The sequence below is a fragment of the Hirsutella rhossiliensis genome (assembly GCF_020360975.1).
Source record: "Hirsutella rhossiliensis strain HR02 chromosome Unknown scaffold00009, whole genome shotgun sequence".
Classification (NCBI taxonomy): Eukaryota; Fungi; Ascomycota; class Sordariomycetes; order Hypocreales; family Ophiocordycipitaceae; genus Hirsutella; species Hirsutella rhossiliensis.
The window spans coordinates 1,234,005-1,256,520 of NW_025408675.1; the positions used below are offsets into that span (position 1 = coordinate 1,234,005).

Here is a 22,516-nt window from a genome sequence, read left to right on the forward strand (position 1 = left end):
GCCCGTGCGGGCCCAGCAGGGCTGTTCCCAGTTCCCGGGCCTCGGATTCGCGCCTGCATCGCTGCCGGATCCACAAACGTGCAGAGGGTGGGCCGAGCGCTCCATCCTGGTCTGGGACCCCCCCCCCCCTTCTCCCACCCAATGGGTCAAGCAGAAGTGTCAAACGAGTGAGGTGTTGAGAGAGATGGGACGAGATGGAGAGAGACAAGCAGAGAAAGAGAGACACAAGGAGAGACAGACTTGGTCCTCGTACATAAACAAGCACTCGTACACTTCATAACACACTCAAACATGGTCTGTACAAAGACCCAAAGACCCAAAGACCCAAATACACGCTCTCACACAACAACTCGCTTCCTACATCCCCATCCCAGAGACCCCAGCCCATTCCCCCCCCCCCCCTCGCGGATAGGCATCTTGTCTCTTCGCCTGGCCCCCTCCCCCCGCCGGGTCGGTTCCGGCAGAAGGGGAACAGGGAAAACAAAAAAGAAAGGAAAAAGCAGAGCGCACAGGGTAGCCCCCCATGGCTAGCCAGGCCCAGAACAGCCAGCCACTGATGCTCGTGCAAATCGGGGAGTCAACCGCGATGTGGCTGACCTGACGAGAACATGCCCACGAGGGAGAGGCACCCTCTACCTTCCTCTTGGGCCCTCCGGCCGATTGCCGCGTGATTTGTGTGGATGCCGTCTCACTCGTTCGCCGACCGTCGTCGCGCGGCCCGTACCCTACCTGGTACTAAACACGGACCGGCCGGGTGGCGCCCGCCATTATGACGCACCCTTGAGGTACCTAGCCGTGTCTTCTGGCTCCTCGTATGGCGACATACGAGTTCAGTTGGGCGTAAGAAGCAAAGCAAGCAGGCAATCAAGCGAATACAGCAAAGGGGAAAGGAGAGGGGGGGGGATTCAGACATGCGCCGCATATGATTCAGACGGCTCCTCTCTCCTGCAAAGATAAATAGTCGCCTCGCGCAAGGTGCTTTTGTCATGTCCAGTCTCTCCAGCCGCCAGCTTCGTCCGTCTTCAGGAACCGAACTGGCAGTAAGGAGGATCACCGCGGCACAGACTTGGCAGAATTTCGACGCGTCGTCGTGTAGTATGAGCCCCGGATGAAACGAGGCCCCGCCATATCGTGAGTGTTTCGATACTGATGCCAGCGGCAGGAAGACCTCCCAATGGCAGACTATGGAGCCGGACCCGTCGTAGGGTCGCATGCTGCTGCCCTGCCCAGTATAACGTTCCCGGCCGCGCTGAAGGAGACGTCCAGGTTGCCTGCTGCCTTCCCTCCCGTTCTGAATTCGCCGCTGGCCTGGTCCGGCTATCAGTTTGCTGAGCACTCCGAATACGTGCTCACTCTCGACAAGCTAGCCGTGGAAGAAGTCGAGCAAGCCCTCGAGCAATTCAAAGGCATGTTCCGGAGACCAGGCTGAAACCGCCATCACAGTCAGTGCTGACCAACTCCGAAGCGCTGGGCTTGGATGGCGATCTCATCTCACGAGAAATATTCCCCCTCCCCAACTTAGGACCGAGACTTGATCGGCTTCGCGTGGAAATACACCAGGGCAGAGGGTTTGGACTCATCCGAGGGCTGGACCCTCAAAAGTATTCGGTCGAGGACTTGACCATGCTCCACCTCGGCATCCAGTCCTATATTGCCAACCGCCAAGGTCGACAAGACTCCAAGGGGAACATGCTTGGTATGTGAAGCCTAGCTCAACTCTGATCAGCGCTCTCAGCCATTGACACAGCCCATAGTTCACATTGTCGCAGACAGTTCTTCCGCAGAAAAGGCGGTTCATCATCGCCACTCGACTGCTTCGATTGTAAGGCCCCCGTGCGAATCAGTTGCTGGCAGGCGCGTGTGCTGACGAAGCGCAGACATTCCACAATGAGGAAGCGGGCGACATTGTTAGCTGGTTGACGAGGAATACGGCGGCCAAGGGCGGCAAGTGCATTATTGCCTCAGCCTATACCGTCTATAACGTGATGGCCGCCAGTCGTCCAGACTTGGTGCGAACGCTCGCGCGGTCTGACTGGCCGTTTGCCCTGTAGGTCGCGCCTAGCGCCCTGCTACGACGGCCGCGGGCAATGCTCACATGCTCGTGTCTCGCAGGCCCCGATTCCAGTGTCGCCCAGTCATCTTCTACCACAACGAGCGGCTCATTACCAACTTTGGCAGAGCGGCGCTGTTGGGGAGTGCAGGCCATGGTCGCTCGAAGCAGCTCCCCGAGCTGACACGCAGCCAGCTCGAGGCCCTCGACATGATTGAGAGCATCGCCAAGGCCACGCAGCTGGAGATTCCCACCGAGCCCGGCGACATTCACTTCATCAACAACCTGGCCATCTTGCACAGGCGCGAAGGTTTCGAGAACGGGCAGTCGCCTCACGAGCGGCGGCATCTGGTGCGAATGAGACTTCGCGATGACGAGTTGGGGTGGGACATGCCCTCGGACTTGGACAAAGAATGGTCCAAGGCCTTCAACCCGGAGCGGGTAAAGGTGTGGCATCTTGAGCCAATGCCGGACGGTTTCTTTCCCTTGAGATCGCAGCCCAACTGAGCCAACGACACGACGCTATCGGCAGGGGGCATGGAACGACATCATTCCAGATCGAGTCGACCAACGGCACAAAGAAGCCGACAAGGCGGTGGGAGAGACAGGAGAGAGACTAATGGCAGGACGAGTGAGAGGAATATTGACAGCTTGGACTTGGAAAGTGTGTTTCTTTGCGGCGGCGTTTGGTTCAGAGCTTGCTTTGGTGTTGGTCGGTACCTGGCCGCGTCTAATTCGTCTCCGAGACGCGATTGGCAGCAGTTCAAAAGGTGGAGTAGATCTGATAGAGCACCGTGTGCAATGGGAGTGGTATGCTGTCGTCAACATGAGCATCAACGTGTCCGTGCTGGAGAGTCTTGGGCAGTTGGCACGGTGCGTAGCCGTGGCGAGTCGACAATTGGGGATCGGCAAAAGGACTGGACGAAGGAGATTGAGTGTCTCGGAAGAGTGTCGCGCAAACCTGAGGTCAAGGTTGTGTGTGGTCAAAGTCGAGCAGGATGCCCGTGGTCTGCAACGCTGTGTACAGTACCTGAAAGGCGCCGCCTTCAGCTGATTTATTATTAGCAATGCCAAATTGACATCGGAAAGTCGCCAAAAATCATGGGTAACAAAGGGCCGCGACCAAGTTAGGGGTTTTGAGTGGTAGGCGGCAACACGAAGACTGCCCAGGTCGGAGTTGGCACCGGGGCGAGCCCGGAGGAGCAACTGCGACGAGGTGAAAAGGTTGCTTTTTGTCCGTTTCCTCACTCGCACGGGCTGGACAGTGGCGGTGAGTGAGCAGCGACGAGAGCTCACACGTTCTTGTCTGGTCGACGGCGACGACTGAGCATCCGACCGGTATCGAGGGCCAAGGTTGTTTGTTGGTCAAGGCCAAGTGGCGGAGACAAATCTCACGAGAGATGGAGGCTGAGGCGCAAGGGAGGCAAGGAGGGGGATTTCGAGTCAGGGGCTACTCCGTAAATTATGCACAGTGCCAGAGGACAGTCCGTGCCAACTTTCACACTGTAGATGTGTCAGCGATCCGGCCAATAATTCGTCATGCTCATCTCGCGTGCTTTCGCCAACAGCCTTGCCTCCATCACCGCCACAGCCGCTCAAGGCCTCGCCCATCCGCCTTCTCGTCCAAGCACAGATCGCCGTGTGCATCATTCGCTCTGCTTCACTCTCGTTTGGAACTACGCGTGACGGGTCCCAGCTCCAAGGCCGGTCGAAGAGCATCCCATCACTCATTGTCTTGGACAAGCAACCATCCAACGCACAGCCCGAGTCATGAGACTGTCGTCGTCCCCGTTTGATTAACCCCCGGCATTGCTCCTGTCTTGACACGCCGCCTCCCTCTGTTCTGTCTGTCCTCAAAACTTGCAACCCCGTCAGTGCATACGCCCGTACGTGCAGTTCTCTGGGCCTCGCAGCACAGTCACCAGCGCCATCATGGTCACAGCGTCCAAGTCCCCCCCTGTGGGCAAATACTCTCCCAGATATCAACCCCTAAACCAGGGCGGAGAGCTGGGCGAGCCCGAAGCACAGGACGGCAGCGGCATGGCGGCCAGCTTCGCCGCGAGCCGGAATGGACCCGAACATCGCTTCTTCAGGGTTGCAACCTATGGCTTGGCCTTCTGCCTGCTTCTCCTTGTCGGCTGCAACCTCTTCTTCTCTCGCCAAAAGGTCTACTCCGGCCACAGCTCATGCCCTTGCTCCCCGCACAAGGTGCCCCAGTATTTTCAGACCTCTCCGGAGCTTTGGCCCGGTCCAACCGCGACCGGCCGCGCCGCCTTCCTGGCCCAGACACGGACATTTGATCCCACCTTGACCTACGTGCCCAATGAGCCGCTTCAGACGTCGTATCCCGTCCAGGGCATGGGGCAAGCCAACCAGAGTATCTTCAAAATGATGGGCTATCTGTCCCCCTATGCGCCCTCGCCTGGCTTTGGTGTTGACGAGTATCCCTTGCCCGCCGGCGCTGAGATCATTCAGGTCCAGATGCTGTCACGGCACGGCTCTCGCTATCCCACCACCGGCTCCAAGGTCGAGGCTCTCGGCCAACGCCTCGCCAATCTCTCCGACGGCTTTGCCCCGAAAGGACCCTTGGCTTTTCTCAAAGACTGGAAATACCAGCTCGGCTCCGAAATCTTGGTTCCAAAAGGCCGGGAGGAGCTGTTTGAGTCAGGTCAGAGGGTGCGCCGTCGCAAAAGTCGTCGAGTACCTGTCTTTGCTGACCAGTCTCATTCACATAGGCATCTTGCACAACTACATGTACGGCGGCTTGTATAATCCGAGAAGCAAGATCATTGTCCGAACAACGGTAGAGCTGCACCAACTGCCGCAAATCCTTCCGGCGCTTGCTGACATGAGACAGACGCAGGATCGAATGCTCAAGTCTGCCGAGAACTGGTTAGCTGGATTCTTTGGGCTGGATTGGTTCGTCCTCCCTCCGTTTGTTGCCAACGGCACGACGCTTACACGGCCGTCCAGGGCAAACAACGCCACCATCGAGGTGATTATAGAGGACCACGGCTTTAACAATTCTCTGGCCGGCTCGCTCAACTGCCCCAACTCATGGAAAAAGTCGTCCGGCGAAGAGGCTCGAAATACTTGGGTGCAATCATACCTTGTCAACGGTCAGTTGTTATTCTGTCGTCACCAATATGACGCTTTCTGTGATGCTGAGTAGCCTGTCGCAGCCACAACTCGATTCCAAGCCATGACCGAGGGTTTTACATGGACGGCCGACGACGTTTACGCCGCGCAGACCATGTGTCCCTACGAGACCGTTGCCTACGGATCCAGCAGATTCTGCGACTTGTTTACATATGACGAGTGGCAGGGCTTTGGCTACTCGATCGACCTGTTCTTTTCGGCAATAAGCGCATTCAACAGCCCCGCGGGAGTCAGTATTTATTTCATCGTCATCCAAGCGTGCCCTCTCTTAGTCGTGCCCTCTCTTAGTTCTCGACTGACATTTCTCTCTCTCAAAGCGCGCGATCGGCATCGGTTACCAGCAAGAAGTCATTGCGCGCCTGACGAACCATACGCTTGGCTACTCAGGCTCTCAGATCAACGTGACGCTAGACAGCAGCCCGGAGACGTTTCCACTGAACCAGAGCCTCTACTTTGACTTTTCCCACGACACCAACATCGTTTCGGTCTTGACGGCATTTGGCCTCCGCCAGTTCGCAGAGGAACTCCCGGCCACACGCTATCCTGGGAAGCACAACCTGACCATTGCCCACGTGACGCCCTTTGGCGCCCGCCTCGACATCGAGGTCATCAAGACACCGAAACCGGTCTCTCCGAATCGAGACGGTTACCTACGTGGCGAGGAGACGAGATATATCCACTTCGTCTTGAACCAACGAACATTGCCTCTGGGCAAGAGCTTCCCCGAATGCGATGCCAGTCGTCAGGATGGCTGGTGCGACTTGGACACGTTTTTGAAGGCGCAAGAAGATATGGCGTCCAAGGCCAAGTTTGACCACGCTTGTTTCGGAGACTATCCTCGCGTATCATACGGAGAGGTCACAGACGGCGCTCCGCCATGATGCGCATCACACGAGGTTGTTTGTTCCAGCAGGCGATGTTTGACAGTTCTTGGAACCTGTATCATTTCGACGTGATTTATCATCGACTCCTGGGGTTTGCCAACGCGAATGGCGCTGACGCCAGGCTACTGTTATGCGAATGTGTAGTCATTTACGGCGTGTACACCGTTCCACAGCCAGGTTTTTTCTATCAAAGCGGGTATTGTACGTCTCCAAATTATAGGAATCAACCAAACGCCGATGCCAGCTATGCGCCCCAACTGCCCCGGTCGCAGTCTCGGTAAAAATAGCAAAGATGGATCCAGAAAATAGCAAGAACAGAAGCTGCCGTCAAACACTAGACGGAAAGGGCTCAGGCCGCCCGAATTCCACCTTGGAGAGAGGACGCTGTCGACCTCTTTTCCTCGGGAGGGTCCCCGTCAGACGAGCGAGCCATGCTGGCGTGCTCTTGGATACCGTGCTGCGGCTCAATGACTTCGGGTGCCAGGGCGGGGTCGCGGCGATGGGGGCTCCAGGCCAGGAAGTCTCGTCGGACCTCGACGTAGTCGTACGAGAACTCGCCGTGCTGATCGTCATCCATGCCGAGAAGCTCAGCCTCCTCGGAGGCGCGCAGTTTGAGACCGGGGATGACGTCGATGATCTTGGCAATGACGGCGGACACGACAAAGGCGTAGGCGCTGGCGGCGACGATTGCGGCAAGCTGCCAGCCGAGGACGACAAACTTTCCGTCGAGGAAGCCGCCGGTGGCGCCCGTGTTGACGCCGTCGAGGCCGATGATCTTGCCCGTGGCAAAGAAGCCATTGAAGATGAGGCCGACGATGCCGCCGATACCGTGCTCGGCGAAGACGTCGAGGGAGTCGTCGATGCGGATGAGGAATTTGACTGAGAAGAAGCGTCAGCCGATGGTTTCGGGCCGAGGTCGTACTTCCCAGATGAAATGACTCACTCTTGGTGGCAAAGTTGCAAGCAATGCCAGACACGATGCCCATGACAATACTGGCCCAGGGATCAATGAAGCCCGAGGCGGGAGTCGCGGCAACGAGGCCGGAGATGGCACCGGAGCACCAACCAACCATGGACCACTTGCGGGCTAGACGATAGTCAAGCAGGCACCAGGTCATGGCGGCGAACATGGCGGTGAGGCACGAGTTCCAGCAGGCCATGACAGCGCGCAGGTTGGCGCCAAAGGCGGAGCCGCCGTTGAAGCCGAGCCAGCCAAACCAGAGGAAAACGGTGCCGAGGGTGATGAGGGAGATGTTATGAGGGCGAAAGTTCATCATCATCTTGTCGTCGCGGCGGCCGAGGACCCACGAGTAGGCGAGGGCCGAGACGCCGGAACCGATCTCGACAGGGATGCCGCCGGCGTAATCGAGGACGCCGGCCTTGAAACACCAGCCGTTGCTGTTCCAGACCCAGTAGGCGAGGGGGCAGTAGACGAGGGTGGCCCAGAAAAAGGTGAAGACCATGGCGGGGATGACGCGGCCGCGCTCGGCGACGGCGCCGACGGTCAGGGCGGCGGTGACGGCACAGAACATCATCTGGTAGAAGGAGTAGAGCAGGGCCGGGATGAGGGGGGAGCCGGCCGAGGGCCGGGCGAGGACCTTCATGAGGCCAAAGTGCTTGAGATCACCGATGAAGGGGTTGCCCGAGGTCTGACCAAAGGCAAGGGAGTAGCCCCAAAAATACCACTGGAAGACGATGACGGACGAGGACATCATGACGACCCAGAGCATGGACAGGGCCGACTTTCGGCGGGCGAGGCCCGAGTAGAGGAAGGCGATGCCGGGGACCATGAGGAGGACGAGACAGGCGCAGAGCAGGATGAAGGCCTGGTCGCCCGACCGATACCACTGGTTGAGGTTGATGGCGGCTGTGGGAGGGGGAGGGTGAGCGTCAGCGGATGATTACATGTCATCTGGAGCACCAGAGGGAGAAGCAAAGGCGGTGGACATACTGGGATCACCGCCGAGGTCCTCGTCGGTGCCATTGAAGACGGTCGGGGCCCCGACATGGCTGTACGACATGATGACGGGGGCCGGTCAAGGATGGAGAGGAGAGGGACGTGTTTCCAGAGGTCCAGAAGACCAAGCCGGTAGATACGGCACGAGATTCTGGTTCCGGACTGGCAGATATGCAAGATGGGGTGGTAGAAGGGGATCTGTGGAATGAGGCGACGGGATGCCAGATGCGGCCGGGAGACGACGAGGAGGATGACGAGGAGGAAGACGAGGAGGCAGACGAGAGATGAGCAGGCGCACGAGACGAAGGAGTGAATCACAGGATGAGATTGTCTATATACTGCAGTGGTATCCGTAACTTGGACCCTTTTTTTGGGACAGATAAGCACGTCTACATTAGTTAGTTAGTCGGACGAGGGAGGTGGCGAGCCGGGCGAATCCACCGAACTGTCAGGATACATATGGAGACGGGCCAAGTCTGCTGGCGGGCGCGTGTACCGACCGATAAAGAGCCCGGATAAGGTGCTGAACAGACACACACACACACCCCTGCTTGCGACTCGAACGCCGGGTGGTCTGCTTACTAGGGGCCCGGCTCAGAGCAGGGGAGGGGGTACGTACCGATAAGGGAAATCCGATTTGGACCAGACACTCTCTCTCTCACACACATGCCCCCCCTTCTTATCTCGGGGCCAGATTGTGCACCGTAGCCGAGACCGGGAGCTGAGAAGAGTGAACGGGTTATAGCGACATGCAGACGCGGATAGAGCCGCTCCCTAATACCTACCGCCCCGATTGCCCACTGCCCTGGCTCTCTCTTCCTTTCTTTTTCCTCTCCCGCCCGCCTTGTTCTCGTCGAGCGTTGTTGGTGCGCACGGCAAGGCTGTTGGCGCGCGGGGGAGCAGCACCATCGGCCCGGGGGCGGCGTTGGGTGGTGTATCCGTAGGTTCACGAGAGAACGAGGTGGATATATACCCCCGTGTTCGCCGTGGCCCGAGACGAGACGGGGCATGTCCGTGTGGGAGCCCCGTTGGCGCGACTGTCGACGCGGTTGTGCCATGTTACGCAAAAGGTCTCTCGATCTTATTCTTCCGGCAAAGGGGCCCAGAGAGGGGAGGGGCCCAGCCAGAGAGGGGAGGGGGGTTACAAGAAAGTCGCCTGAAAACGGCATGTGAATGAATGCCGGCCCAACTGACGCTATCTTTTGTCTCAAGGAACATGCTACTTACTACTGTACATCCTTCCCACCCAAGCAAAGCCGCGGGAAACCCCGACAGGGCGAAGAAGCTGCTTTCTAGGTGATGACGGATCGATTGTTTGCATGAAGAAGAAGAAGAAGCCCCCCCTTGGAATCGATAGATAAGGCAAGAAATAACTTGGGATGAATGCAGGGACCACGCGAGTCGCCCCCCCGCGCCAGCACGCGGCAGGGCCCCCCTGATTGGCCATTGGCCACATCACATCATCCTTTCTGTTATCCGCGCCCTCCTGGAGCGGCTGACTCGGTGCTTGTGCTGTTGCTTGTGCTGTTGCTTGTGCTGTTGCTTGTGCTGTTGCTTGTGCTGTTGCTTGTGCTGTTGCTTGTGCTGTGCTGTTGCTGTGCTGTGCCGCCGCCGAGGATGCCTGCAGTGCATACCCGTGCCTACTGTACATACATGCCTCAGGTTATAGTTACAGGCTTTGCTTGCTCGCCAAGACGCGTGTAAGCAGCCCGTCGTCACATGTGCTGCACAGCACAGTAAGTACACACATGCCTTGGGGGCCATGATGACCGCCAACTTCTTACTTGTGCTGACGTGCTGCTGCAATGCCACTCACTTCCTGTACCAAGCTTTATTTGCTCTGCGTTTGCCCCGCGCTCATTCGCCGCCTATGCAAACCCTCCCTTGCCGCGGCACATCGCGCCGCCCTCCCGCCCATCGTCTTCCTGGTCTTGTGCAACAACACCATCGCCTCGCCACTACCACCCATACACACACTTGTTGTATTGGCTGTCCGTCGCTTGAGCCTTGCATCACCGTGCACAAGACATGGTTCAAAACAAACCCAAACTTACCCCCCCCCCCGTATATGCCGCTCAGCTCTGCCCCCCTTCCAGAGAATATCCAGCTGCATCCTCTCAGTTCATGTTCATATGTGATGGCAAAAAAAAACCAATTTAACCCTTCTTGACGCTTCGCTGGCTGCGACAAGGCAAAGCACAAGTGACAAAATCCACAAGGGGTATCTACAGCCGACGCCTGTCCATCCTTTCCCGCTGCCCTGCCCGTCCGCCTCCGTCCCAGCGCTAGCCTCAGAAAATGCACACTTTCCCCGTCTCCTCCGCCCGCGTAATCTCGTACGTCAACATGTCGTGGTTTCGGTAGTGCAGCATCAGCCGGTACCGCCGCGGCCTGCTCCCGCCTCCTCCTGCTCCCTCCCCATCCCCTTGGGCCCCCTTCTCCTGCACCGGCCCCACGGCCATCCCGTGCAGTGGCCGCACCACCCGTCTGTAGACCCTCTCGTCCGATCGCCTCGGCAGTACCCAGTCCACCCGGAATCCGTGCTGCAACAGCCCCTGGCCCTTCTTGACCGGCGTCGCCAGTCTCGTCGGCGTCACCAGCAGCACCCGCCCGATCGGCGACCCCACCACCACCAGCGACAGTTCCGGCACGTGGACTACCATGCTGAGACGGCTCGTCGCCCTGAAAAGCAGCCTCGTCGTCGGGTTCATCAGGCCCTGCCCCATGTTCATGGCTTGCGGGCACAGAATCCCAAACTCCCGAGGCGTGCCATCGGCCCCTTGGTCCAGGCTCCGTAGCTCCATTTCCTTCTCATGTAGTCGGAGCACGTGGTATCTCTTCGCGAGCCGGCCTAGCACCGACAACTCGCCCGCCCGGTTGCGATTGCTCTTCGGCTCCGCCCTGAGGAATTGCACTAGCTCAAATGCCCTTCGAGGCATCGGAAGCACCAGTCCCTCGTGTGGCAAGTACACCATATCCAGCCTCGCTGGCGGCCAGCCCGGCCTCTGGCTCTGTCTGTGCCCTCGGCCTCCCTGTGTGGCCACGGCAGAGCTCTCGGAAGCTCCCGCGAACGGTGAAGTGAGCTGTGGCGGAGGCGTCGTTGCTGCCTGAACCGTCTCCGGCGGTATTATCAACACGTCACCGCCGTTCGTCGGCAGGTATAAGGCGCCCGTCGTGGGTATCATCTGGGGCGGCAGCCCCTGTGAAAGCTGTTGCTGCACCGTCATCTGCGGCGTCTCTGCGCCCGGCCCGACCGTGTCCACGAGCGTGGCCGCAATGTCCGACACTCCGTCTGCCGCACCCGCCAGACCGTCGAGCCCTACCTCTAGGTCGATTTCCACCCCCTCGATGACCTCTGCCTCCTCGCTCAGCTCGTCTGAATCGCTGTGCTGCGACCCGTCCGCATCCAAGTGCTGAACAAAAACGGCATTGAGGACACCCGTACCGAACGCGAAGTGATTCGGCATGTGTTCCGGAAAGGTGGCGCTGCGCTCCTGAGAACACGGGTTGTCCGGTATGTCCTGGAGATGTGACTCCATGTTCAAGGTCGAGTTGGGCAACGGGTCAAGCTCTTTGCCCGATGCGCCGAGAAGCTCTTCGACGGAGTCTACTTTGAGGAAGCTGCTCCTTGGCAGGGCGAGGATCCCCCAGCCCCTGAGGCGGCTGGCCATTAGCGCTCGTCTTTTTCGCCGGCCGCGTCACGAAGTTTCCTGTCGTGCTGCTTACCTGGATAGAGCTGGCCAAGAGTCCGAGTTTCGCAGCTGGACACAGTTGCACGGCTCGACACGTGTGGCCGGTTGAGAGGGCTTCCAAATGTCGGCCAGCCAGATCGCGCCCCTAATATCGATAGCGCAGATCATGTCTGCCGAGCCCTGGTCGTCGTCGACGAAGCACACATTGGGTATGTTGTCTGCCAGACGCCCAAGAGTCACGACAATTCTCCAGTTCCGGGCACGCTGACGCACGTGTGACTCGACATGCCCGCAGTCCCGACGGCAGCATTCGCAGCTATCGGGCTCCTGTCTTCCTTTCTTGCTTGGCGCCAGGCCCAAGGCAAAGACGGTCACCTCGCAGCGATTCGAACTGACGGCGATGAGGCGAGACTTTCTGTGGACAGCCAATCCCCAAGCAGACTTGCCGACATTCTCGTGGAGAAACGGCCTCGGCACGGTATTTCTCGGCCCATGACGAGCTCCATTCTGCACGGGGGGGGTGGCGCTCGGAACGGCACACGGCCTGCTGGCTATCCAGTCGGCAATTTCGCTCGTCAGGTAGGCAACGACGTCGCCATCATCGTAGCACGCCACCACGGCCTCTTCCATGCCAAGGGCCCCGACCATGATGTGGTTTATCGTGTGAGGATTGGAGGGATCTTGGTAGCCTCCGATGTGACGAGACGCCACGCTCGGGCGAGGAAAAAGACGAAGGTCTGGGTGTCGAGGTATTGTTTGCTTGGGGACGCTTCGTGGCACGTAGACGAAAATATTACCTTGGTAGGCGACCAAGTATAGCTACAGTCGGGTCGTCGCCTTGGTGTCAGTCTCAGGCACGGCAAGCCAAGGCGTGGCTTCTTGATGCAACGCACATTGTAGAGCTGTGACAGGGCTGTCAGGTTATTCCGGTATCGTTGCATGGTGGGCACGAGTTGGTAAATGGACGTCTCGTCGCAGTCATCGGAACCCGGCTCCTCCCAGTCAGGCACTGACCCGTCTGGGCCGGGGAAGAGGTAGGAAGCGAAGCGTTCACGCTCGCGGACAGCCTCGCTGGCGCCGCTTCCAAACTGAAAGGGGCGCCAAGGATCAGCAGTTGAGACGCCGAACGAGAGAAGAATGCGAGACGTACACGATCGTTGGCTGTCTGGGCGTAGCAGGTTCCTACCGAAACGGGCTGGAACGGACGCTTCCCAGGGCCCGTATCTGGGCTCTCCATGATGGCCGAGCTGAAGATGGCCTCGGGGCTATGGATGAAGCAGTAGATGGGCGGAACATATAAACTGCAACTCTAGAGAGAGGAAAGCGGCGGCGATCAAGCATCGAGTTGCGAGGCACCTAAGTATCTCTGCCTGGGCCGCAAAGAAGCTTTCCGACGTCAGGAGGAGGATGAGAGGATTGTCGTAATGATGAGGATAGTGGAGGTGGAGATGGACGAGACGGAGATGGATGGTGACGAGGTGCAAGTTGTTTGCTCGGGGGAGGGTTGGGGCCTTAGTGGTGGCGGTGGTTTCCGCACTGTGAACAGGCGTCTTATCGATAAATCGCACAGAACCCCCACTGCTTTCATCATGGAGTCGTCGAAACGCGGCCCAGCCCGAGCCATCCAATCACGGCCGAGACGCGACACTTGACGATGCCCTCGCCGCCCTTTTCATTGGCAGCCAGCAGGCGACTTGCATATGCCCAGCCGAGACCCTTTTTTTTTGGAAAAATCCTCCCCCGTCTACCTTTTACAGTACAAGTCCACCGTCCCCCTCGGCCAACGCCCATTTCTCATGCACGCAGCAGTCCTGATCCACGATATACAAGGCAAGCCGATATGACCCCCTTCTCGAGCAGCCGTCCAGCTCAACCAAGGTGACAGCTCAACCTCTGAAACAGGTCCCCGCCCGAGTGAAACAAAAAGCAAATCACGCCCGCATAAGCTCAAGCATGTCCTTCATCCGATAATCCAGCACGGGCGTCTCCCAGTCGTCGGCGACCAAAGAGTACGTCTCGGGCGCATTATCCCGAGGCTTGCGCGCGTTAAGCGCCCAGTATCCAAAGTCGGCGTCGACAGACTTGAGAAATCTCCACAGGTTCTTCCAGTAGTGCGCGTCCCCGCGGCCCGGGTCTCGCGGCGCGCCCAGCTCCCCGACCCAGACGGGCGCCGTGTCGCTCTCCAGCAGGTACGCCCAGTTGCGCTGCATGGTCCGCGCAAACGACGCGTACTCGCGCTGGGCGAAGCGGCCCTCGAGGCTGCCCCAGCCAGACCACGAATACACGTGCGCCGAGTAGACGAGCCGGTTGGCCAGGTCGAGCCGGACCGGCCGGTCCCTCGCGCCCGACAGGTCGTTGGCCGACTCGGTGCCTTCGACGACGACGAGCAGGTCCGGCTTCATCCTCAGCAGGCGGTTGCCGCATCGCTCGGCCGCCGCCGCCCACTTAGCCCACGGCATGGTCCCCCACAGACCTCGGACTTCGTTGCGCAGGTCGGCGCCGATGACGAGCGGGTTGTCGACGAAGCGTGCCATGACGGCCTCCCAATTCTGCATCCACTGCTCCTCCGTCTGCCGCACGCGACACAGCGGGCCAAGGTGGTCGTTGGCCCACCCGGCATCGCACGGGTCGGCCCCACAGCACCACGTCGCGCTCGTGATGTGATTGTTGACAATGACGGCCAGCCCGGCCTCGGTCAGGGCCACCGCGACGGCCTCGAGCACGTCCATGGCCCGCCGGCCCGCCAGGTCCGGGTTGGCGCGGACGAGGCGGGCGTCGATGACCGGGTCGGACCGCACCAGCTCGTCGGCGTACGGCAGCCGCACGCTGTTGAAGCCCATGCTGCGGATCGTCTCGGCAATGGCGGTCCGGTGCCGCACGTCGAGCCCGCCGGGCACGAAGAGCTCGTCGCTGGCGCCATACCAGTTGACCGACGACAGACGGAAGCGCCGGCCGCTGGCGTCGACAATGTGCCGGCCCCGGGTGCGGAGCGGCAGCTGGCACGACCGGATGCTCGTCCTATCCAGCGGCGGCGGCAGGGACCCTTTGGCGAAGCGCCGCGACTCCTGGTCCGGCACCCACCGGGCGCCGAGACGGGCCTCCCGCTTCCGGAGGTAACCGGCCAGGCCGCCCAAGACGAGCAAGACGACGACGACAAGCAGAAGCATGTTGCAGGGCGAGCGAGCGAGACCAACAAAAAGGGGGGGTGCGCCCCCGCTTGAGCGCGCGCAAGAATATCGAGGGCGCGCGGGAGCTTCGGTTGGCCGTGGGGAGTCCAGGCAAATGGACTCGGTGTCTGTCGGCGTCGGAAGCCGTGGCCTTGCCCCGAGCGAGGGAGAGCGAGCTTCGGTGGAGCCGCTCCGGCCCTGGCTGAGGCTGATATCCGCAGTGGCCCCGAACCTAAAAGGCAGCCCCACTACTTACTTCCTCTCAGCCCTGCACGACACAACATACCGTAAGTTGTAACGAGCCAAGAAAAGGGTCTCGAGCACCGCCACGTCGTCGTTGCGTCGTCGACGGTATCTTGGCGGCATGACTGCTTCCCGATGTTCATGCGTCTGTCTAGTGCCAGCCCTCCGAGGCAAGACGTCGTAGGACTTTCACCTCATTCATACCCAGCTCTGAAGGGTGAGCAACACCATCTCGTCTCCACGGGTCTGCGGATACTCAGCCAAGCCAAGTCTCTTCCTCTAAGCACTTATCTAGGTGGGCTTCCGGCGCAAACGGCCACGTCGTCATCTTAGCCTCAGTGTCCGAAATATGCACCGCCATCGTCTCAGCCTGCCCCGTCCGAGCAATGACCTGCTGTTCTCCCGCATCTCCGTGCCTGTGGCTGGAACAAACAGGCAACTCATCCTCTGTCTCCAACAGGGCAAGCATATAAACAAGATTCATCATAAAACCGTGACGCCGCGCTGTTCTTTCAAAGCACCCTCCGACTGCATTATGGCGCCAATCGCCCCGATGCGTCCCGGAGCCAGCCGGCCCCCCGAATGATGCGTCGCCCTCGAATCAAGTAGTGGCCAAGCCGTGGCAACTGATCTCCACGACCAGGCGGCACGCAGCACATGTCGTGGGTAAACTGCCAACCCATTGTCGCCAGCGTCATCTTCCCCACAGGCTGTTTCCACCTCGATAGAGGATGCTCTCGTCACTCAAAGCATGGGAGCAGACGCCTTCTCAAACGCGATGCATGCCCAGCGGGTTTACGTCTCCCTCGCAGCCCTTTGTATGTGTCGACGCTGTGTGTGAACCCCATGAAGGCTGCCGTGGTGGCCGTGGACTCGAATACGATTGCGTTGGGGCCCGGTAATTTTGAGCTTTTTGCTCAAAGTAATCCGGCGTTTCCCGCCCCATCGGAGGCGACTTTGCTGGCGAAAGTGGCGACACCACGGCGCTGGAATCTCTCGAGAGCATCTCGTATGCCCGAGAGTCTTTCTTGCCTTCGTACCGGGCGTCGACCGAGACAAACTCTTTCTTCCTGTGGTTGGCAATGGAATGCACCAGCTCAATCCATCCTGACAGCATTGACCATCGGCCCAGGAGGAAGAGGAGCCATATGCCGTTCAACTTGCGCACATGGTTAGCTTCTCGACGAGCAACGACTCCAGCATGGGGGCGAGCTTACTGCAAGCAGCAACAAGACGGCCGAAACAGTTGCCTCGTTGACAACCATGGACCGTGCCTCGTCCAGGCACTGATTCTTGTCGCCCGCAGCGCGAATCAGACACATAACCCAGCTCTTGGCGACCTCGGGATCCCGAGTAATAGACAGCACGATGTGGTCTTGGAAAACAAAGACAATGGAAAAGAAGATGACGTCGGCGATGATGATCAACACAATGGCAATGCCCCGCCACTGCAGCGCGACAACGCGTCTCACGCGGCGGTAAGCTTGGCGTGGTGTCATGGTCCGCAGACTGTTGCTATAGGTGGGTAGGCCCGAGCCCTCCGTCGTCGAGTCTGAGGTATCCGACAGAGATGCCAGATAGACCTTGACGCAGTACCCAAATGTTGCAAAAGTGATGACGACCGTGGCCGCGGCAAAGACGAGGAGCGGGATCCACAGGGTCGCCAGGCTGTTTGGGTGGTTGATGTGGCACGTCGCGCCGAAGCGAAAGGAAACACCGCTAAAGACAAGAGCGAGGATGATGCCGAGGATGGGAATTCCCCATCCAGCGGCCTGGGCGAAAATCATGAAGTTTCGGCCGACAATGACTTGCCAGCAAATCTGCAAATGCAGAGAAAAGGACCGGAGGAACGACCACATTACGCCACACCAGCCGCCGAGCATTAGCAAGGTGCCTGAGGCCCCGCAGACCTTGCTGGTTCGCATGTCATGCGGCGTGATCTTGTCGAAGCACTGGTCAGGCTGCGCAGCCAGGGGGACGACAAAGCCGAGCTGTACAAATCAGCACAGGGGGACAGCCTATCAAGCGTTGCAGTCGACTCACGTTCATCAGCATGACTCCAAACGTGAAGCACACGCTCAGATAATGGCGGTTCGTCTTGTCGACAGGCAGTGCTGCCCACGACGCGAGCAGGAAGAGGCAACATATGGCGCTAACCGTTGCCGTCCAGTCGGCCACCAAGGTAATCGTATTGAAGCTATCCGGGTATACCCAGTCCGCCATGGGGCATGGCAGACAGCAATTCAAGTCCTGGTTCCTTTGGCAAAGTCGCCCGTCGATATCTGTCACGAAAATCAGCACTGCCGAAATGCTCTGACTTGTTGTTCCGGCCACTCACAGCCGCCGTCATTGCTAAATAGACTCGAGTCGATGAATGGCGGGAGGCACAAGTTGACCCCCGTGAGGTTGCCCATGGTGTGGCCGATGAAAGTGGTCGAAGACACGATCCTATACAGCGAGTTGAGAATATTTCGGAGGACCCAGACGAGTGCTTCCTCCTCACGAGCACAGTTGATGTAGAAGTCGACGAATGCGAAAGGGGAAGAGTCGGGGCTAGTCGTTTACGGCGTGGAATATGTAGGTTGCCTCGGTCGTTAATACGTTGTATCGAATGTTTCCAGCGCCCCAGTCACAAGCCGATCCATCAGATCTTGCTCGTTGCATCGGGGTATCCAGAGTAAGACGAGCGGGGTTTGCGACAGCCGCTGGTGACTCGAAAATACAGCTTTACGACATTTCTCGAGCTGGAGATGTCTCAACCAGGCCAACGTCGAGAGAAGAGAGCTCTCAGGCTCAAGGCAAATGTTGAGAAGATGCAAAGCGGGAGCAGAGGCGGCCGTGGGACTGGACAGCGGGCACCGGAGGGTGGGCAAGAGGATTTTAATATACGCGGACATGTTCTGTCGCCTGTTCTCCCTCTTGCTCTTCTCTCTCGGGGCGAACAATGTGATTCGACGAGGCCGGGCAGGGACGACAAAGTACTGACCCATCCATGCCAACTGAGTGGTACAGCCAGTGCTGGGCATGTCATTGCCCGTGGAGGGGAGGATTTTCTGCATCGGCCACAGGTTGCAGCGCTGAGATGCAGGCAGGGGACCCCGGCCACCAACCGCTAGCACGGCGTGGCGGATGGTTGGTAGATGGCCTGGATGGTCGGCTGCATGGGAGCGCTTGTGTGTTACCTGAGCCGGTCGACATGGTTTGTACGTAACGGCGTATTGGACCTTTTCTTGCATGGGCTTTGGCACTAGCAGCATCCTGTGATGAGCTGCTGCATCCAGAGAGCGTCGGGCTGGCCAGCTAGCGTCCCTAGTCTTCTCTCTCGTGCAGAGAGGAGGGTTGGAGGGGGGCTTTGTCTTGGGACAGCCATCGACGACAAGACTGAGCTCGCGCCAGAAGAGCCGTAGCCTAGTTATGGGGGTCGGTCGTGTGCGAGTGGGCATTCGCCTCGGCGGATGCCGTCGCGTCGTGTCGTAGCGGTTCGTTCGTCTATCCGACTGTCCACCGAGGGAGGCTTCCTATCACGGTGCATGTCTCCCTCATACATGCACTGGGGACGCGGGTTGACACCGCATGGCTCGGAGAAAAGCCCCGGCTTTGGATAAAAACTGATCAAGCCGACGCCGCGATAAGATGCCGAGCCAAGGGAAGGCGGGATGCATCGACGGCGGCCCGCTGTCGAATGTCGACGATGTCGTCGGCCAACAGCTGCAGAAGTACTTGGCACTGTGCAGTAGGCAGGGCAGGGCAGTGCGAGGGAGGACAAGGCCGACCTTGTTGGTGGACAAAGGGGTTTTCTGCATTCACCACTCTGCTGATTCGGTAGCAAAAGTCTTGCCCTGTACTGTAGAGGCGGGCTGGCATGGCTGTTGGCTGACCAGAGGAAGGAGGTACTGTAGGGTCAAGCCTGGGGCCGTGCCTGCCTTAGCCTTTTGATGTGCAGAAGCGGGGCCCGCTTGCCGTCGTCGAACAAGGGTGGGCTTGGTGGGGCAAAAGGCGGGGGTACGGAGTACGGAGTACGGTACAGTACGAGCACATTACCAACTCGTACAGTGCAAGTTCCTCTCATGATGCGACCTCGGACCTGCAAACCCGCATGCCGCCGATACATATCGGTGCCTGGTCTTGCATTTCACGGCTGTGCGAGGTAGGCTGCAGAGACACACGACACGATGGTACTGTAGATGCGTTCCCAGATCGCATATCCATAATAATGGAGGAGAGATCTGAGATGGTTCGCGGCCACGGTCGTCGTTCTGCCGGCGGGTTTTGGAGATGCGGCAGATGATTCGGCGCTTGCTTTCGCACAGCTAATTACGATTAGCCGCCAGCAGCTATCCAAAACCCTATCCGCGTCGAGAGGCATCCTTGCTCGAGGAATAGTGTAGGTTGCTAGCCTCGTGGTTCCGCATGGGTGTTGCGGCTGCATCGAGCAGAAAGGCTGGCGCTTCCAGTGCTGTCTGGATATAAGGTGCTGACCTCTGCGAGATGGCTTGACGGGTTCCGGGCCGACTCTCGCCATGCTGCTCAAACCGGCGTGGAGTCGCACCCGTGTGCGCCCTTGTCGGCTATGCGACTCTTGCTGAGCATCACCACCACCAGCCAGGCCCTCGTTGCTGCCCACCTCCACGGACTGGAAGTTCAGCCTGTCTTGAGGTACCTGACGAGCTCCCCGGCGGTAAACTTGGTAGAGGGATGCGCAGATAGGGCTGAGGAGCGTTGGGTATTCTGATATGGCATGGATGCACCCGACTCGTCCGGTACAGTACGTCGGCGTCTGAGACATGCTGCTGGTGGCCCAAGGCTGGTCCATGGCAAGCGAAGATGCATGCAAGCATCGCATCAGAATTCTACCAGCAATGAGTGCAGCGTCATCCACAGACGTCCGCCCTCCCTCCCTCCGACTCTTGCTTGTGTGCATCCGGGCATGCCGAGTTCGACTCCTTGACGCAAGGCTGTTTCGTGGCCTCGGGGTGGTCGCAAGGCTCGGCAAAGTCGAGCGCTGCATCTCGTGTGTCGAGAATCCTTGAGCGAGTTGATGTTTGCTCACAGTGCCGGGACCAACATCGCACCAGGTACGTACCTGGTCCGAGGTACTCCACAATCCACCCCTTTCAAGTCGTGAGCTGGGAGATTCATCAGCTCTCGATACAGCCATCCCAAAGCCTCGCGAATCCATCACGAGGTGACGCCGTGACCGTCGGTTGTGACCGCCTCCTGTTTTTCTCCCCTTGGTTCGACCCCCTGATAGGTGCGAGGAGAGCGCGCAGACTTGGCCAGTCACAGCAGGGTTGTGGCAAGCTGACTCGCTTCTAGCTTGGCCTCGGCGCCTGTCAGATGGCGAGAAACGATCCTCGCCCACTGACTGGCCCGTTGCCTGTTGCACCTTGTGTGGTGGGCCCATTGTCTGCCACACAAAGGCCACGCGGGTGGCGTCCCGAGACCCTTGGACGATGCTAGGACTGGGCGGCGGCTGCGACGCAGATCTCTCCAAGCACTTTCTCTGCTCGGCCTCTTTTCACTCGGCCTCGATATACGCACGCCAGCAAGGACCGCACGTGAGGGCTTCTTGGCAGTCACCTGCCACCCTGCTCTCGCGCATCTCGATTGTTCTCGCCCCGGTGCTTCATTGGCTGTTGCCCAGGCTAGTACGTGTCGAGTCATCGAGAGGCGCCTATCCCTTGTCTCCATGCGACTGTGACGGCGGTGCATACCACGACCCGGATGGATGGGAGCAGTCCTGCACCGGCTGGCGGGAGACACGAGAATTGCTCAGCCGGCTGGGCGAACAATCCCACCTCAAGATCGCCGGGCATTAACCCACCCAGGCATTGCCGTGGCGCTCTCGAGTCTGGAGTTCATAGTCGTCACATGATGATTACGTCCTATCCGCATGACTTGGACACACCGTTGCGTCCTGCTTGCTTCCTGATGCTATTCCACCAAGTTTGCCAGGGAGCAATTGAAGCACGACAGACTGTCTTTGGGCACATGGTTAACATCATGACAAAAATGGACGCGCCAGTCACTTGCACAATCCATTACTTCGTACACTACGGAGTATTATCGCCTGTGAGCAGGGATCCGACCATCATCAGCTCGTTACATCAAGCACACCGGCGTGCCTTGCATGCATACATGCAAATCGCGACGCTTTTCATGAATCGCACAGTACTGTACAGTACATGCAGACGGCTACTGCGCGAGATATCCTCACCTGATTAATGACGTCCTCTATTTAGCATAGACCACAGGTTGGTGAACTTGGGACAGCTATGCAGCGCAATGCTCTTGTCTTCAGCTGCTGAGTGCACCATTCCCAGCTCCGGAGACTGATGCACTCCGGAGCGCAATGCCGCATCCTACGGTATGCCCCGCAAGATCTGGCTACCTTCCAACTTTGGGTTCACCCCGGAACTTGGGATTCTCGACTTGGCTGACGTCTAGTAACCGCTTCTGCTTGCAACCAACTTTGACGGCGGGTAGTCTGAGCCCGACTGTCGAAGAGATCAGCCAGGGCGAGATTTCGGAGGAACACTGGGGGCCAGACCATGCCGCTGGCTTGCATGTCAAGATGATTTCTCATAATGTTTCATACATACTGACATCATAAAACACGCACGACAGCTCCCGTAGGCTCCACAGCAGTAAAGGGGCCTGCTTACGCCTTTTCACCAGACCAATCTATCTCATTCACCTTTGCAAGGCAAGCTGAAATCCAAATTTCTAAGCTGGGAAATGCCGCGCGGTTGTCTTCCTTCTTACGACGTCTACTTCAAGCCTCAAGGTGCCACCAAATGAAGGTGCCTCTCCTATGTGAAATGGTTGGGTCGCGATGGGCTTGGCAAGGCGGCTTTCTCACAAAGATTCCCACCTATCCTTGATTATCTACTTTGTACTCCGTATAAAGCACGAAGTCCATGGCGGCAGTTCCCGGTTCCTCGATGACTGTGCGGCATGCGCATCCACGGGGTATGGATGGTGGAGGAAAGACTACCCACACCCCTTGAGTCGAGATAGGAGCATGCACGAAGTAGCGACGAGGACGGCTGACGAAAGGCAGCCCTGTTCCTGTTAGCATGCCTTGTCCGGCAGCGTGGTCGGTCGGTTATCCTGGTACAAGGCAGCCAAGCCTCGGTCATGCATCTGGGGTTGGCTTGCAGCAGCCAGTGGCCCGACGCCTGCAGCCGTGGCCGCCGCCGCAGGAGCAACTGGGAAAGGATCAAGCCAACAAGTCTGGGGTTTGAAACTTCAAGAGCGACGGGCTCGTCGACAGCACAACCGCATCAGCTCGGCCAAAACGGTCGCAACTGTCCGGCCTTGAGTCTCGGTGGAGCTCTGGGCTAGAAAGGGGGAGGCGGCTG

General features: G+C 58.8%; 6 protein-coding genes across 6 annotated transcripts; 2 read left to right on the top strand and 4 right to left on the bottom strand.

The window, feature by feature from the left end:
* Positions 1-1,174: 1,174 nt before the first annotated feature.
* Positions 1,175-2,557, top strand: HRG_08081 (taurine catabolism dioxygenase tauD, tfdA family domain-containing protein; the record flags this gene model as incomplete). The annotated part of the gene is made up of 5 exons (XM_044866552.1): positions 1,175-1,406; positions 1,466-1,696; positions 1,755-1,822; positions 1,878-2,047; positions 2,113-2,557. 5 exons carry the CDS (start codon positions 1,175-1,177, stop codon positions 2,555-2,557), a joined length of 1,146 nt encoding a protein of 381 aa, XP_044718441.1.
* A 1,425-nt stretch (positions 2,558-3,982) lies between these two features.
* HRG_08082 (histidine phosphatase superfamily (branch 2) domain-containing protein) lies at positions 3,983-6,090 on the top strand (the record flags this gene model as incomplete). The annotated part of the gene is made up of 6 exons (XM_044866553.1): positions 3,983-4,718; positions 4,786-4,853; positions 4,908-4,969; positions 5,024-5,169; positions 5,233-5,438; positions 5,527-6,090. 6 exons carry the CDS (start codon positions 3,983-3,985, stop codon positions 6,088-6,090), a joined length of 1,782 nt encoding a protein of 593 aa, XP_044718442.1.
* Positions 6,091-6,442: 352 nt separating this feature from the next.
* HRG_08083 (ammonium transporter family domain-containing protein) lies at positions 6,443-8,114 on the bottom strand (the record flags this gene model as incomplete). Its single annotated transcript, XM_044866554.1, has 3 exons — positions 6,443-6,972; positions 7,037-7,960; positions 8,045-8,114. The coding sequence occupies 3 exons, from the start codon at positions 8,112-8,114 to the stop codon at positions 6,443-6,445; spliced, it is 1,524 nt and encodes a 507-aa protein (XP_044718443.1).
* Positions 8,115-10,341: 2,227 nt separating this feature from the next.
* Positions 10,342-12,979, bottom strand: HRG_08084 (CRT10 domain-containing protein; the record flags this gene model as incomplete). Its single annotated transcript, XM_044866555.1, has 5 exons — positions 10,342-11,713; positions 11,777-12,249; positions 12,295-12,561; positions 12,636-12,830; positions 12,893-12,979. 5 exons carry the CDS (start codon positions 12,977-12,979, stop codon positions 10,342-10,344), a joined length of 2,394 nt encoding a protein of 797 aa, XP_044718444.1.
* A 694-nt stretch (positions 12,980-13,673) lies between these two features.
* HRG_08085 (cellulase (glycosyl hydrolase family 5)) lies at positions 13,674-14,909 on the bottom strand (the record flags this gene model as incomplete). The annotated part of the gene is made up of 1 exon (XM_044866556.1): positions 13,674-14,909. One exon carries the CDS (start codon positions 14,907-14,909, stop codon positions 13,674-13,676), a length of 1,236 nt encoding a protein of 411 aa, XP_044718445.1.
* Positions 14,910-16,069: 1,160 nt separating this feature from the next.
* HRG_08086 (G-protein coupled receptor) lies at positions 16,070-17,566 on the bottom strand (the record flags this gene model as incomplete). Its single annotated transcript, XM_044866557.1, has 5 exons — positions 16,070-16,112; positions 16,193-16,311; positions 16,370-17,143; positions 17,196-17,434; positions 17,491-17,566. 5 exons carry the CDS (start codon positions 17,564-17,566, stop codon positions 16,070-16,072), a joined length of 1,251 nt encoding a protein of 416 aa, XP_044718446.1.
* Between the last annotated feature and the right edge of the window lie 4,950 nt (positions 17,567-22,516).